Consider the following 17,226-nt stretch of genomic DNA (forward strand, 5'->3'; position numbering starts at 1 on the left):
TAAATATAGGAAGATTAACATAGGGATGTATATAACATCGCACTAGGCATTTTCCATTTACTTAGGCCTTTAAGTTCTGAACTAAGAAATGAAATATTCTGACAATAAACAGAAACTTATTAATTTCATATATATTTGTATTGCTCTCTTTAATGAAAGCAAAAGTTCTGAAACTAAGTGAATCTTAAAGTACACTTTAATGGATTCATGGTTTAATTTGTTGTTTTTTTCTCATTGATTACTTGATATTCATTCTTTTTCAAAATCTATCAATACCACAGTTGGTTTTCAATGACTTTAAATGATCCACTCAATTTCGGCAGGGTCCCTGAGGCCATGTATCCAGCCGCCACCACAATTCTGGAAGGGACACCTCTTTCATTGGTGGTCAGTAAGAGGAGCATTGTATGTGGCGGTGCCACAAAGTGCAGTGTTGCTTACATGCAGTACTACTTCTGGTGATATAATCCTTTGCATGGTGCCTTGTTCTCAAAACAAGGTGCCACGCAAAGGATTATGTGGCTGCACAATGGAAGATGTCAGCATGGTGAGCGGCAATCTGGGGGAGGGGATTCCGCACTGTGTATACTGCACAAATTTAAGGTTAGAGTTAGGGTTAGGGTTAGGCCCGGCCCTCCAACGGTCTGAGGGACAGTGAACTGGCCCCCTATGTAAAAAGTTTGGGGACCCCAGCCTAGATAGTCAATCTCAAATAGATATGCCTAAACGCATACAGGCATTTTTCTATAACTGGGTTAAAACAGTTATCCATGCATTATCATCATCATCCCTTTAAATGTCAGCTACCTTCTTTGTACTGGCTGTTTAAAAATGTGATGCTAGGGTCAGCAAGGTGGCTCAGTGGATAGAAAGTCAGGTCTGGGGACAACCACTTTCTACCTATGCGACTCCTGACAAGTCATTTAACCTCAATTGCCTAGCCCTTTTTGTTGTTCTGCATACTCAGTATTAATTCTAAGATGGAAAATAAGGTTTGTTTGCTTTTTGAAATGAAGAAAATGTGTTGCTAATATAAATATATATTATATCATACCTTAATATTCAGTTCTTTTGCCACAAGACTTGGATTGAGAGGGAGACGACATTTATTGCGTAAGAAAAAGGACTGTACACGTTCCATGCTCCTTTGGAGGACAACCTATGAAAAAGATGCAAATCTAAATGTATGTGAAATAATAAAATTGATTCTATATCATTTCTTAATTGATACTATTTGAAATTGATTGACTTTGTCCTATGAAGCTTAATTCATAATTCTATGACTCTGAAATTAGTTCAGAAATCCAGTTTTCTTGATAATCATTATTCTGTTCTTCTGCCAAAGAAATCTGTTACCCTTGAAGAATGGAGATGGACACTAAGGAGTGTGGTTTAGTATCTTTCAACCACCAAGTTATCCTTCAAGGATGTCTAGTTTGTTATCCAAATGAGTCTGGTCCATTATCTTTAACCCTGCAGGGGGTCTCAAACAATGAGGTCAAAACAGGGAAGAAGGGTCATGTTGCTAGTCCCTCATTACCAATTTCCAATCAATCATATTGTCCCCCATACCTCAGCTCTATAACAAGCCATACTGATTTAACATACTTATGATGTTAAGCTCTTTTAACCAATCATAATCTGTACCCCATCAACAAAGTACCGTTCTTTGTTCTGCACTTTCCTAAAAACTATAATTGACTGTGCTTGGAACTTTGTGTCTCATTTTACCTCATTTTGACCATAAAATGTCACAGAAATACATAAACAAGAAATACCAGTTAATGTACAATTTTTTAGAAAAAGAAAAATATCAAAAGACAAAGCTAGCTAAAGAAATAACTTAAGAAAAAGGAATTAGATTTCCTGGAATATAAGCAAGATTAGAAAGCATATAATGAGGACTAATAAGGATGCATTTGGTTTAAGACTTGTTTATCTGATAAAGAAGTCTTTAAATTCAAAATAGAGAGGAGAAAGACTCCAGTAGTAAAGCTAAACTAGAATCTATGGCTATAGACATGAAAAAAGACTAGCAGTGGGAAAGCTAAGTAGCATAGTGGATAGACTGCCAGGCTTGAAGATCAGCTGGCCTAGGTTCAAGTCTGGCCTTAGACATTTCCTAGCTGTGTGACCCTGGACAAGTTTTTAAATTCTCTTTGCATACCATTTGCCTTTATGTCTTATGAGTTTTTACTGAGACAAAAAGTATGGGTTTTTAAAAAAAGGAAGAAAGATTAGCAATGGTGTCTAATAATGCACTGGAAAAAATAACTTTGAAGATAACCTGAAATTATTTTTGTCTCTTCTACCAATACACCAATGTGCCAAAGAGATACTAAGCAAAATTAATTTCAAACAGTAATGCAATGAACTAAATATTGTCCAATGGTTATCAACACACCTGGTCAACAGAGATTTATAACTGGAATATAGAAATGGAAAGGAATACCTTAAGAGGGAATAGATTTAGTTGAAAGTGGATTACAAATCAGTATTATATGTCAAAAAGAAAAGTCATAACGATATACAGCTATATGAAAGTTCAAGAACTGAGGGGAAGGAGAGGAATAAGGCATGGGGAAGACCATTTGGGTAAAGAAGAAAGGAAAGATAAGGGAGTAATGTTTCTTCTTGCCTTCATAAGACTGTCTCCGATTCCTACCAAAATTCATGAATTTCTTACAAAAGTATAATTAGTGAACACTTTAAATAAAGATACGATGACTATAAGGCAGCATGGATTTACTAAGAACATATCAGACTGATCTAATTTCTTTTTCTGATACTAGATTGGAAGATGAAGAAAATGCCATAGACAGTAATAAAAGATTTGAGGAAAATCTTTCATTATGTGCTTGTGGAAAGAAAGGAAAGGAATATATTACTAATCAGGTAAATTTGGGGGGGGGGCAGCTGGGTAGCTCAGTGGATTGAGAGCCAGGCCTAGAGATGGGAGGTCCTAGGTTCAAATCTGGCCTCAGACACTTCCCAGCTGTGTGAGCCTGGGCAAGTCACTTGACCCCCATTGCCTAGCCCTTACCACTCTTCTGCCTTGGAACCAATGCACAGTACTGATTCCAAGACAGAAGGTAAGGGTTTAATTAAAAAAAAAATCAGGTAAATTTGGAACTTATTTAAAATCTATAACCCATGAGTCTAGATTAATGGCTTGATGTTAACTTTGACAGAATAACCTCTAGTGGAAATACTGTGAGCAGCTGTTCTTGACTGTGTCCTATTCATCATTTGAAGTCAATGATTTAGAAAAGAGCATCAAAGTAATGGGTATAATGGATAAAATGGAAGAAATAGCTAATATTTTGGATGACAGAATTAGGATCCAAAAAGATCTTATGGGTTAAAATGATGAACTAAATTTATACTAATAAAATTTAATAAAGAGAAATGTAAAATTATGAATCTAAGCTCAAAAAGTTAATTGCACACATTCAGGATGAGTGGGATTTGGCAAGATAGCATTTAAAATGAAAAAGACAATGGCGTATAAACTCAAGGAATCAATGGTCTGATGTTTATTTAAAAGTTACTGTGATCTTAGGTTACATTAACAGAAATATATGGCACCTACTTTTTTCTATTTCTATGGATTTAGTTTGAATTCTCCTGGTTCGTGTCTTATTGTTTTGAGAACTCTACCATATTCTTTTTGTTGTTACATCATCCACATTTAGTCCCTTCTAACTTAATTGTGAAGGTTACCTAAATTTCAAGTCCAGGCCTTCTCTTTTCTCTCTACAATCTAACTATATATAGCTAGCCTGATTAGCTCCCACAAGGTTATTTATTATCTCTATGCAAATGACTCATAGATCTATATAGCTAGCCCTAACTGGATGTTTCAAACTGAATCTCTCAGAAACTTCAAATTTAACATATTCAAAATTGAACTCATTATCTTTCCCCTCAACCTCAAACTGCTTCCAAACTTTCTTATTCCTGTCAAAGGCACTACCATCCTTCTACTCTCCCGGGTTCACAACCAGAGCATTATTCTTAACTGCTGGCTCTCCCTCAGCCCTCATATCTAAATAGCTGCCACATCTTATCATTTATACCTTTATAGTATTTATCACACCATGACCCCTTTCTTTCTACTCACATCCACAGCCTTAGTTCAGGCCCTCATCATGTCTCACCCAGAATGCAAAAAATCCCCTTGATTGATCTCTCTGACTCAGGTTTCTAACCACTCCATCTTAAAAATCCATTCCATCTTAAATGCCTCTGCTAAAGGGTTTTTCCTTAAATATAGATTTTACCATAAGCCTCCCAATCTCATCTAAATTCAACAACCTTCTATCTAGAATCAAGTTTAAACTCATCTTTTATGCTTTTAAAGCCAATACAGACTGGTCCCAAACTATCTTTCCAACCTCACTAGACATGACTCTTTGCTCTTACATTCTACAATCTTGCCAAAATGTCATCTTCATGTTCCTCACACATGACACTCCATTTTGTCTCTGTGGCTGTGCATTGGCTATCGCCAAATGTAATCTGTAATAATCTATAATGCATTTCCATCTCACGAATACCTCAGAGAATTTCTGTTCCTTTAAGAAGTAGCTTAAATACCATATCTCCTGCTTGAAGACTTTCCTGATCTTCTTAAATGACATTGTAACCTACCTTGTTTATTTGTTTTTATTTTTTTACTTTTAAACATTATTTTATTTGGTCATTTTCAAACATTATTCATTGGAAACAAAGATCATTTTCTCCCCCCCCCCCCCCCACCCCTCCCATAGCCAATGTGCAATTCCACTGGGTATCACATAGATCCTTGATCCGAACCCATTTCCATGTTGTTCATATTTGCATTAGGGTGTTCATTTAGAGCAGTGGTTCTTAACCTTTCTAATGCCGTGACCCTGCAATACAGTTCCTCATGTTGCAGTGACCCCAAAATAAAAAATTATGTATATAATTTTGCTACAGTGATGATTCAGATTGTAAATACCTGATATGCATTATGTATTCTCATTGCTACAAACTGAGAGGTTGAGAACTGCTGATTGAGAGTCTCTCCTCAATCATATCCCCTCAACCCCTGTAGTCAAGCAGTTGCCTTTTCTTAGTGTTTTTACTCCCACAGTTTGTCCTCTGCTTGTGGATAGTGTTTTTTCTCGTAGATCCCTGCAGATTGTTCAGGGACATTGCATTGACATTAATGGAGAAGTCCATTACATTCGATTGTAGCACAGTGTATCAGTCTCTGTGTACAATGTTCTCCTGGTTCTGCTTCTCTCACTCTGCATCACTTCCTGGAGGACATTCCAGTCCCCATGGAATTCCTCCACTTTATTATTCCTTTGAGCACAATAGTATTCCATCACCAACATATACCACAATTTGTTCAGCCATTCCCCAATTGAAGGGCATCCCATCCCCTCATTTTCCAATTTTTGGCCACCACAAAGAGCGCAGCTATGAATATTCTTGTATAAGTCTTTTTCATTATTATCTCTTTGGGGTACAAACCCAGCAGTGCTATGGCTGGATCAAAGGGCAGACAGTCCTTTATCTCCCTTTGGGCATAGTTCCAAATTGCCCTCCAGAATGGCTGGATCAATTTACAACTGCACCAGCAATGAATTAATGTCCCTACTTTGCCATATCCCCTCCAGCATTCATTACTTTCCTTTGATGTCATGTTAGCCAATCTACTAGGTGTGAGGTGATACCTCAGAGTTGTTTTGATTTGCATCTCTCTGATTACAGGAGATTTAGAACACTTTTCATGTGCTTATTAATAGTTTTGATTTCTTTAACTGAAAACTGCTTATTCATTTCCCTAGCCCATTTATCAATTGGAGAATGGTTTGATTTTTTGTACAATTGATTTAGCTCTTTGTAAATTTGAGTAATTAAACCTTTGTCAGAGTTTTTTGTTATGAAGATTGTTTCCCAATTTGTTGCTTCCCTTCTCATTTTAGTTACATTGGTTTTGTTTGTACAAAAACTTTTTAATTTGATGTAGTCAGAATTATTTATTTTACATTTTGTGACTTTTTCTAAGTCTTACTTGGTTTTAAAATCTTTCCCTTTCCAAACGTCTGAGATGTATACTATTCTGTCTTTGCCTAATTTACTTATAGTTTCCTTCTTTATGTTCAAGTCATCCACCCATTCTGAGTTTATCTTGGTGTAGGGTGTGAGTTATTGATCCAAACCTAATCTCTCCCACACCAATGTTCCCAGCAGTTTTTATCAGTGTATTTTTGTCCCAAAAGCTAGGGTCTTTGGGTTTGTCATAGACCGTCTTGCTGAGGTCATTTACCCCAAGTCTATTCCACTGATCCTCCTTTCTGTCTCTTAGCCAGTACCAAATTGTTTTGATGACCACTGCTTTATAGTATACTTTGAGATCTGGGACTGCAAGTCCTTCTTTCTTTGCATTTTTTTTTCATGATTTCTCTGGATATTCTTGATCTTTTGTTCTTCCAAATGAACTTAGTTATGTTTTTTTCTAATTCAGTAAAGAAGTTTTTTGGTAGTTCAATGGGTATGGCACTAAATAAGTAAATTAATTAGGGTAGGATTGTCATTTTTATTATGTTAGCTCATCCTACCCATGAGCAATCAATGTTTTTCCAATTCTTTAGATCTAGTTTTAACTGTTTGGAGAGTGTTTTGTAGTTGTGTTCATATAGTTCCTGTGTTTGTCTCAGCAGATAAATTCCTAAGTATTTTATATTGTCTAGAGTGTTTTTAAATGGTATTTCTCTTTCTAATTCATGCTGCTGAAATGGGTTAGATATATAGAAATTCTGATGACTTACGTGGCTTATTTTTTATTTTGCAAATTTGCTAAAGTTGTTGATTATTTCGACTACCTTTTGGTTGATTCTCTAGGATTCTTTAAGTAAATCATCATATCATCCACAAAGAGTGATAGCTTGGTCTCCTCTTTGCCAATTTTAATACCTTCAATTTCTTTTTCTTCTCTAATTGCTACTGCTAGTGTTTCTAGTACAATGTTAAATAATAGAGGTGATAATGGGCATCCTTGTTTTACTCCTGATCTTATTGGGAAGGCTTCAAGTTTATCCCCATTGCAGATGATGTTTACTGATGGTTTTAGATATATACTGTTTATTATTTTTAGGAAACGCCCTTCTAATCTTATACTTTCTAGTGTTTTCAATAGGAATGGGGGTTGTATTTTATCAAAGGCTTTTTCTGCATCTATTGAGATAATCATGTGACTTTTGTGGGTTTGCTTGTTAATATCGTCAATTATGTTGATGATAGTGAACCATCCTTGCATTCCTGGTATGAATCCTGCCTGGTCATAGTGGATAACCCTTGTGATGACTTGCTGGAGCCTTTTTGCTAGTATCCTATTTAAGATTTTTGCATCTATATTCATTAGGGAGATTAGTCTATAGTTTTCTTTCTCTGTTTTTGACCTGCCAGGCTTTGGGATCAGTACCATGTTTGTGTCGTGAAATGAATTTGGTAGAACTCTTTCTTGGCTTATTCTGTCAAATAGTTTGTATAATATTGGGATTAGTTGTTCTTTGAATGTTTGATAGAATTCATTTGTGAATCCATCTGGACCTGGGGATTTTTTCTTAGGGAGTTCTTTGATGGCTTGTTGAATTTCTTTTTCTGATATGGGGTTGTTTAGGTAATTTATTTTTTCCTCTTTTAGTCTAGGCAATTAATATTTTTGTAAGTATTCATCCATATCACATAGATTGCCATATTTGTTGCCATATAATTGGGCATAGTAGTTTTTAATGATTGCCTTAATTTCCTCTTCATTAGAGGCGAGGTCTCCCTTTTCCTCTTGGATACTATTAATTTGGTTTTTTCTTTCCTTTTTTTATTAGACTGACTAGTACTTTGTCTATTTTATTTGTTTTTTCAAAGTACCAGCTAATAGTCTTTATTAAATCAATAGTTCTTTGACTTTCAATTTTATTAATTTCTCCTTTGAGTTTTAGGATCTCTAATTTAGTCTTCATCTGAGGATTGTTAATTTGTTCACTTTCTAATTTTTTAATTTGCATGCCCAATTTATGGACTTCTGCCCTTCTTAATTTGTTAATATATGAACTCAAGGATATAAATTTCCCCCTGAGTACTGCTTTGGCTGCATCCCATAGGTTTTGAAAGGATGTCTCATCATTGTCATTTTCTTCAATGAAGTTATTGTTTTTACAATGTGTTCTTTAACTAACCGGGTTTGGAGAATCGTATTGTTTAATGTCCAATTAATTTTTGATTTACCTCTCCATGTTCCCTTACTAATTATTATTTTCATTGCATTGTGATCTGGGAAAGTTGCATTTATTATTTCTGCTCTTTTGCATTTGTTTGCAATGTTTTTATGCCCTAATACATAGTCAATTTTTGTGAATGTACCATGTGCTGCTAAAAAGAAGGTATATTCCTTTTTGTCCCTATTTATTTTTCTCCACATGTTTACTAACTCTAATTTTTTTAAGATTTCATTCACTTCTCTTACCTCTTTCTTATTTATTTTTTGGTTTGATTTATCTAGTTCATATAGAGGAAGGTTCAGGTCTCCCACTAGTATAGTTTTTCTACCTAATTCATCCTTGAGCTCTTTTAGTTTCTCCTTTAGAAATCTGAATGCTATGCCATTTGGTGCATACATGTTGAGTACAGATATTTCCTCATTGTCTATACTGCCTTTTATCAGGATGTAATTACCTTCCCTATCTCTTTTAACTAGATTTATTTTTACTTTGGCTTTGTCGGATATCATGATTGCGACTCCTGCCTTCTTTTTATCAGTTGATGCCCAATAGATTTGGCTCCACCCTCTTACTTTCACCCTATGCATATCTACCTTCCTTATGTGTAATTTTTGTAGACAGCATATGGTAGGGTTTTGGATTCTAATCTACTCTGCTATACCCTTGAGTTTTATGGGTGAGTTCACTCCATTCACATTCAGAGTTATAATTACTAGCTGTGTATTTCCCAGCATTTTGATTTCTACTCCTGGTCCTGCCTTTTCTTCCTTCACTATTTCCTTCTACACCAATGTTTGTTTTTAATCAGTCCCCCTAGTTCCCACCCTTATTTTACTTCCCTTTATACCCCCCTCCCTTCTTATCCCCTCCCTTATTTTCCCTGTAGTCTTTTTAAAATTACCCCCCTGCCCCTTCCCTCCCTTGTACTGCTTCCTTCCCCACCAGCCCACTTGTTACCCTTCTACTCCTCTGTAGGGCACAAATCTATTCTCTGCCCCAATGGATTGGATTATTCTTCCCTCCTTGGGTCAATTTCAAAGCACGTAAGAGTTGAGTATTTCCTATCTCCGACCTCTTTACCCTTCCAGTGAATTGATGTTCTCCCCCCTCCCACCACAAGCTTCTTTGTGACACATAAATTACCCCACTTTGTTTCTTTTCCCATTTCTTTTAATATTAACCTATTTTTTTGCTCTAGTTATATATATAAGCATACACATGCGTATGTATTTATGCAAGCACATATCTATATACCTATTTATGTCTTATCCTTTCATCCTATACAGTTTGTCACTGTCTCCTAAGTGTACTTCTTTTAGCTGCCCAGGTAATAACAACAGTTTTTAAGAGTTACCAATGACCTCTTTTTTTATAGGGATACATATCATTTTAACTTATTGAGTCTCTTTAAAAGAATTTTTTTGTTGTTGTTTTGTTTTGTTTTTCTTTTTTCCGTCTTTTTTAATTACCTTTTGATGATTCTCTTGAGTTCTGTGCTTGGACATCACATTTTTTGTTCAGGTCAGGTCTTTTCTTTACAAATTCTTGGAATTCTTCTATTTTGTTGAATGACCATATATTCCCCTGTAGGAATATAGTCAGTTTTGCTGGGTAGTTGATTCTTGGTTGTAGATCTAGTTCCCTTGCTTTCCGGAATATCATATTCCATGCCTTTCGTTCCTTCAGTGTGGATGCAGCCAGATCCTGAGTTATCCTCACTGTGGTTCCGTGGTATCTGAAATGACTTCTTCTTGGCAGCTTGTAATATTTTTATTTTGGTCTGATAGTTCTTGAATTTGGCCATGACATTCCTAGGTGTTGTCATTTGGGGATTAAGTACAGGATCGATCTGTGGATTCTTTCAATCTCCACTTTTCCCTCTTGTTCTAGGATATTGGGGTAGTTTTCTTGAATAATTTCCTATAGTATGATGTCCAGGCTTTTTCTTTTGTCATGGTCTTCTGGTAGACCAATGATTCTTAAATTGTCTCTGCTTGAGTGAATGAGATGATTCATATTTTCCTCAATTTTTTCATTCTTTTGGTTTTATTTTATAGTGTCCTGCTGTCTTGTGAGGTCACTTAATTCTAGTTATTGTATTCTTGTTCTTAAAGACTGGATTTCATCCCTGGCTTTTTGGACATCCTTTTCCTTCTGGTCTGATTTTCTCTGGAGGTCATCTTTCTCCTCTTTACCTCGTCTTTCATCTTTTTCTCATCTTTCATCTTCTTCACCTCATCCTTCATCTCCTTTGCCTCATTTTCCAGCTGGTTGATTTTGGCTTTCAAGACACTATTTTTTGTTTCCAGATGACTTATCTTAGTTTTTAAGTTCTTTTCCCAATTGTCTTCAACCTTTCTTAATTGTGTTTTGAATTGTATTTTGAGTTCTTCCAAATTCCCAAATCCTGGGATTTCTGGTTTTTCCTTTGCTGATCCCTCCCCCTCTGTTTTGTTCACTCTTTGCTCGTTACCTGTACTGAAGCTGTCTATTGTAATTTCTTTCTTCTTTTTCTGTTGTTTCCTTGTATTTACCCCTTCATTGCTCCCTGTATTTGTCTGTGCTCTTGCTCCTCTCATTTTTTTTTTGTTTTTTGTTTTGGGGCTTTCTGTCAGTCTCACCTCTTGGAGCTTTGTCAGATTTCTCAGTACAGTCTCTGGGGAAGGAATGTTGGCTTCTCTATCCTCTGGAGGCTTTCGATCAGATTAAGTTCAGCTAGGTTGGGCTGTATGTGCTCTGAGGCCAAAAACTCCTGGAAGGCTGGAGCCAAATGGAAGGTCTCAGCCACCCAGGCTCTCTCCAGTTCTCTCCAGCTGCTTCTTCGCTGCCTGCGTTCCATGCTCTGAGCCTGGCACAGCACTGTCCACAAGGTACACCAGTGCCTTTGCCCACCCAGAGGTTCCTGTCCTGGCGGGAGGCTCTGCACTCTAGGGGGGAGGGGTCCTGGCCACCCTGAGCTCTGAGGACTCCTGATGCTAAGGATTCAGTTCAACTGGGTTGGTCTGGATGTGCCCCGAGGCAAAAACCTCCAGTGTGACTGGAACCAGATGGAAGGACCCAGCCATGGGGCTGCAGGATCTTTGGTCACTCTCTGGCTGTTTCCCTGACGCCTGTGTAGGACACTCTGAGCCTAGCCCAGGTTGCTCTCAAGGTACACCCTCCAGACCAGCACCTTTGCCCACCCAGAGGTTCCCGCTGCCACTGGGGGCTCAGCGCTCTGGGTTGGGGGGGGGGGTGTCCTGGGACCTTCCTTCTTCCTTCCCCTTAGATCCAAGTGTTCTTGGATTCTGGATTTTGGGGGGTGTACCTTTTGAATTGAGTCCAGAAGGAGCGTTCCCTGGCTCTGTCCTGTTGTTAAGTTTGAATTTCATTCCCCTAGGAACATTCAGTTTGTGATCGGTAAAGAAGGGTTTTCAGAGGTCTGAACTTTTGCTGCTTCTAAGCCGTCATCTTCCCTACCTTCTGTCTTGATATAACTATATTTACTAAGCTTATATTTGCTCTTTTTTGTGTCTTCCACTAGAAACTATAAGCTCTGTCTGTCTGTCTGTCTGTCTGTCTGTCTGTCTGTCTGTCTGTCTGTCTGTCTGTCTGTCTCTCTCCCTTGATAGGACTGAATTCAAGATGTCAAGGAGATTCAGATCTAAGCCATATGGGAAGCAGTTGAAAGGTGAGTTAGACTAGAAAAGGAAGAGTTGGGGAGAGATATGACCACAATCTTGAACTATTTTAATGATTCTAACAGAAGAAAGATTTTTTTCCTACTGTTTGTCACTAGAAATAGATAGAACTGAAGCCAGTGGCTTAGAGTTATAGTAAAACCATTTTAATCTCAACAAAAGGAAGAAATTATAAAGATTAAAGCTATAAAAGAAGGGGTACCTTAGGGAGTACAGAGCTTTCTATAACCAATGATATTCAAGGAGAGGCTAGATAATTACTTACCTATATGTATTAAGAGAAGATTCATGCTCCAAAGGTCTGAATCATCATCCACTACCTAACTAGATAACATTTATATAATGCTTACTATTTCCAGATACTGTGCTAAGCACTTGACAATTATTATCTCATCTGATCTCCAAAATAACCTCAGGAGGGAGGTGCTATCAGTCACATTTTATAGATGAGAAAACTGAGGCGGAGATTAGGTGATCTGCCTAGTCAAACAAGTGTATGAGGTTGAATTTGAATTCAGGTCTTCCTGATCCTAGACCCAGTGCTCTATGAATTATGGTGTAGCTATTACAAAAAGGGTTTTCCCAATTCTCTTTTTTCCTCATTTGGTTGTGCTTTCTATTTATTGCAGATACTTTATATAAATAGATATATTCTGTATTTACTAATCTGTGTTGCAATTCCCCAGTAAAATGTAATCACTTCAATGGCAGAAGTTATTTAATTTTTTTAAACATTTGTATTCCCAGCAACTTGCATATAAAAGTCATTTAATATAAATTGTTGAATTAGATTTAATTGAGTTCAAATTGTGAGAGGTCTAGACTACTGTCCTATCTTGGTACCTTCCCTTAACACACAGGAATAAAATCTTCGACCACAGAAAGCACCATTAACGCAACAATGTTCATAGATAGATGTACATGTACAGGCACATACGTACCTGCCGAGCTGACCCACTGGCCTGTCGGACCTTCTCTGCCACTCCTCCTAAAAGCTGTACAAGTTTCGTCTGTTTTAAGAGCTCTTCTCTTAATCCCCTTCCTCCAGTTGACAGGAAGGCCCCTAGAATATGCTCATATCGAACACCGAACTGTGCATCATGCAGGGCATCTTTCAGCAGCCTATTAAATTAAGTTCTACATCAAATCATCTTGAGAACTTTATGAATTTTCAAAAATTAATTTAGGGAGATACATTTTTCACATTCAGAATTTTAAAATATTTTAATAACCCAGTTATCCAACCATACTACATTAAAAAAACTTTTAACAATTATTTCAGTATCATAATAGATCATACATTTATATAATTTAATTTTGTTTTAATGCAGAAAACTACAATAGCACTTTTGGTCTATTCCTTCAATACAAGCTTTTGTATTTATACTAAATTAAAACTAAAAATAGTGTTCAGGCTTACAAGATAAATTCTCTAATGAACATTAGCTTGAATTTAAAAAAAAAATCAAAATTTGTGAAATTCAATTCTTACCAATATAAGTAGTGTGCTATTCGAATATTTCCCAATGCCCGGGACAAGAGAAATCTCACTAATGAATTATCCAAGTAAATTTCATACTTTAAAGCCTGTGGGGAAAGGAAAAGAACTAGTAAAAACTATCTTTATTTGGCAATAAAGAATAGAGAAAAGGACTAGACCTGTGATTTTACTGGTATATAGAACTCTCAAATAAGAAATGACCTCTCTCAATGTAGGTCAAGCTCTTCTCTGGAAGCTATAATCTCAGAGAGTTGCTTAGAGCCCTGGGATAAGAGAACATGCTCAGTCACACATGCAGTTTATGTCAGAAGCAGGACTTAAATTCAGGTCTTCCTGGCTCGATAGTTAGCTTTCTATCCACTATGCATAATGACAGGAAGGAAGAAAAGAAACAAGCAGTTATTACATTCCTACTGTGTTCCAGGCACGGTGAAACTCAGAAGAAGCATTAGAGCCCTTAAGAAATGCTGCCTATTATCCCATTATAAAGTGAAAAAAATATAACTAAACTCACTTGAACAAATTGTGGGAGAAAATCGGCTAGCTCATCATCACTAATTGTCTCAATCCAGTTCACAGCCAAGGCCCTTACTTCCTGATCAGCAAATCTGGAGAAATACAAAAGCAAATATTAGGCTTCAATTTATTGCTGGAATATATATGAACACATTTTGTATTCATATGGTATGTTATATGGAGAAAAATATATGTTCCTTTTCTGGAAGGAAATATTATCATGCCACATAGATTCGACCTAATGACAATGTTAGCATTCCTAGATATAATTTAAGCTTGTATTATCAAATAGTTTTTCCAAAATACAGAAATTCATATAAATTTTCCATTAAGGTTATATGTAAAAAAACCTGAAAATGTTTTACAAATAGTTCAACTATTGGAGAATCTCCAATATAATTTCCTTTGAGAAATTCTTATAAAGCTTTTAACTGGAGGTTAATATAAACTCTATTCAAAAATATTCTTATAGTTGAACTTACTTTGAATCTAGCAGTTCCAGGGCATTCAGTGGAGGCAATGGTGGCCACTGCTGAAGTAATGAGTATGTTTTAGAAAGATTTGCCCATTTCCAGTTTGGGGCACTTGCTAGTATTTTTGGAAGGCAGTTTGGGTGAGTAAGGCAATAATAACGCTTCTCCCACAAAAAGGCTTTATCTTCTTTAGAAAGTCTATAAATAAAATAAAATTCTCAGTGTTATAATTAGACATGCATCTCAAAGATTACATAATCAAAAGAAATAACTCTAGAGAAGCCACCTCGTGACTGAAATGCTGTCCTAACTAAGGTGTGAGGCAGGGGCACTGAGTTTAATGTCAGAGAACCTGAATCTCAGTTCTGCCTTTGACTCTAGATGTATCCTTACATCTAAAATAAGGCTAATACTGAAATATGCATGCTCATCAGGATTAAATGTAAAAATAAACAAAATACTCTGTAGGTCTTAAAATACTATATAAATATGACAACAAACAGGAGTGGTGAGAAAACAACAATTTTCCATAAATAGGAGCAAAGTAATATGACTTCATGGAAACTCTTACTTATGAAAACAATTTTAAAGAAATGGAGTTTTATCACTCAAGTACAGAAAGTACTATTTTGGACGAAGAAAGAAATCATGATAGCATTTTATGATAACACTAGACTTGGTGATGGCTGAGCTCTTACTCTGAATTTTGTGTCTACTAATTATGCCCTAAGTGAGATGGGGGCAGGTCTCTATACTTCCAGCAACCGTTTCCTATAAAATAAGAGAATAGGAATTGATGATTTCTAAAGACTCTGCCAGCTCTAGTACTATGGAAATTATGTATCCTAATAGACTATAAAATGTACTTGAAATCAATTATTAACCCATGAAGTAGACTAAACATTTTCCTTTCTTTATAATATTCATTTGCTTAGTAAAACATCCATCTCTTCTACTGCTGTTTATAAATAGGATAAAGGTAATAAAAATAAAATAAACACCCAATATGTCTCAAGTATTGGGGACATAATGACAAAAATAATCCTAGACCTGTAGGCAGACGCACATGTGCACACACACATGAAAGACAAATGAAATTTTTCATTTGGCCTCCAAGTTGATCCATTGAATGAAACTGAAATTGTTTTCTCCAAAGTAACCAAATGATAAATCTGATGGATGGCCTTTTCTCAGTTCTTTTGCTTTTCAACTTATTGACTGCTTTTGACCACTCTCTCCCCTCACAATTTGGATGCCATTATATTCTCCTGAATTCTTATCTGTCTTAACAAACCTTCCCACTTTCTTTTGCTGGCTCATTGTCCAACATACCCTACCTGTGAATATTCCACAATGTTCTAGGTTACTATATTAGCTCCTTTGGCGTGAACAATCTTTTTCTATGCAGATCTTTATGCAGATGATTCTCTGAGACCTTTTAATATAATAATCTTAACTTCTCTTCTGACCTCCAGCCTTTTACCTACAATAGCCTATCAAACATATCAAACTCAATACATTTGAAACTGAATTCATTATCTTTTCTTCCAAGCTCTCCCCATCTTCCCAGATTCCCTATTACTTTCAAGGGTATCATCATTCTCCCAGTTCTCCAGGTATACAACCTTAATGTCATATTCATAATCTGTTCCTTATTTTCACTCACTCAAAATATCCAATGTGTTGCAAAGTTTTGTCATTTCTGCCTTTACAACATCTCCTGGTATATCTCCCCTTCACTTCCCACACTCATCACCCTGGCAAATTGCTCTCATTACTTTACACCTGGACTAATATAATTGTTTTCTCATTGGTTTCTCTGCCTCAAGTACTTTTCCCACTCCAATTTATACTGTATTCAGTTGTTAAAAATGATCTTCCTAAAACACAGGTCTGACAGGTCTGACCATGTCATCTCCTTCTCCCTTTTTCAATAAATTCTAGTGGCTCCCTCTTACCTCTAGGATGGCAGAGTAGGTGGGAGAGAGATGAGGAGGGTTATCAAAGCAAGATCAGGATTGTATACTTTATTTGGCAAGCAATGGGGAGCCACTAGTTCCCACTGGGAGTAAGAAAATGACATGGTTAGAATAGGAAGATTAATCAAGGAATAATAAATAATATGACAGACTAAAGAGGAGAGAGGCTGAAATCAGCAAGATCAATTATCTAAAGACCTATTTTACTACAATGAAATTAGAAAGCATTATAAAACTATGCTTGTCAAGCACACTGTAAATATCATAAAACTAAAGCATTTGTTATACAAGTAAGGTATCAAAGCATTAATATTAAAAAGAAAAACCTACCCAAATGAAGAATCTCTGGAAAGAATGGCAAGAAGTTTTCCTTTAGTATCTTTTTCCAGTGTTTCTAAGCACTGCGGCTGTACAATGCTACCATTAACTTGAGGAGTCGTATAAATGATATCAAATGAAGGGGAAGGAAAGTCAACCTTAACAAATTAAATAAAAGTCAATCTTCAGTTTTTGAGCTGCAAATGGAAGCTGTAGTGGAGACTTTCTTTTTTAAAGAAAATTTACTAGTAACTTTTGTTTTCCCATTGCCTAAATTTCCCTTTATCATTCCCCTCCCCACTCCCAGGGAACCATCCCCACATAACAAGGAAAACCATCAGCAAAACAGATTGACATGTTGGCAAAAAGTCTGAAAAGTATGATATAGCTGGAAAACAAAGAAAATATTTTTTATTTTTCCCAAATGGATAGTACATCCAATTACTGTCTTGTGACTCAGAAAATGAACCCATTTTAGCAGCTAAGGATCAAAACCAAATTAAG

At 36.3% G+C, this 17,226-nt stretch overlaps 1 protein-coding gene across 6 annotated transcripts in view; it reads right to left on the reverse strand.

Annotated features, from left to right (window-relative positions):
* PIK3C2A (phosphatidylinositol-4-phosphate 3-kinase catalytic subunit type 2 alpha) overlaps positions 1-17,226 on the reverse strand; it is a 140,803-nt gene that overhangs the window by 36,487 nt on the left and 87,090 nt on the right. For all 6 annotated transcript variants that reach the window (XM_056802194.1, XM_056802195.1, XM_056802196.1 and 3 more), the window contains 6 exons: positions 16,735-16,880; positions 14,435-14,623; positions 13,951-14,044; positions 13,428-13,522; positions 12,877-13,057; positions 1,055-1,159 (listed from right to left, as the gene is read on the reverse strand). In XM_056802194.1, coding sequence (XP_056658172.1) covers positions 1,055-1,159; positions 12,877-13,057; positions 13,428-13,522; positions 13,951-14,044; positions 14,435-14,623; positions 16,735-16,880 — 810 coding nt within the window. The remainder of the gene's footprint in view (positions 1-1,054; positions 1,160-12,876; positions 13,058-13,427; positions 13,523-13,950; positions 14,045-14,434; positions 14,624-16,734; positions 16,881-17,226) is intronic.

This window comes from Monodelphis domestica, chromosome 6 (genome assembly GCF_027887165.1).
Source record: "Monodelphis domestica isolate mMonDom1 chromosome 6, mMonDom1.pri, whole genome shotgun sequence".
NCBI classification, from domain to species: Eukaryota; Metazoa; Chordata; class Mammalia; order Didelphimorphia; family Didelphidae; genus Monodelphis; species Monodelphis domestica.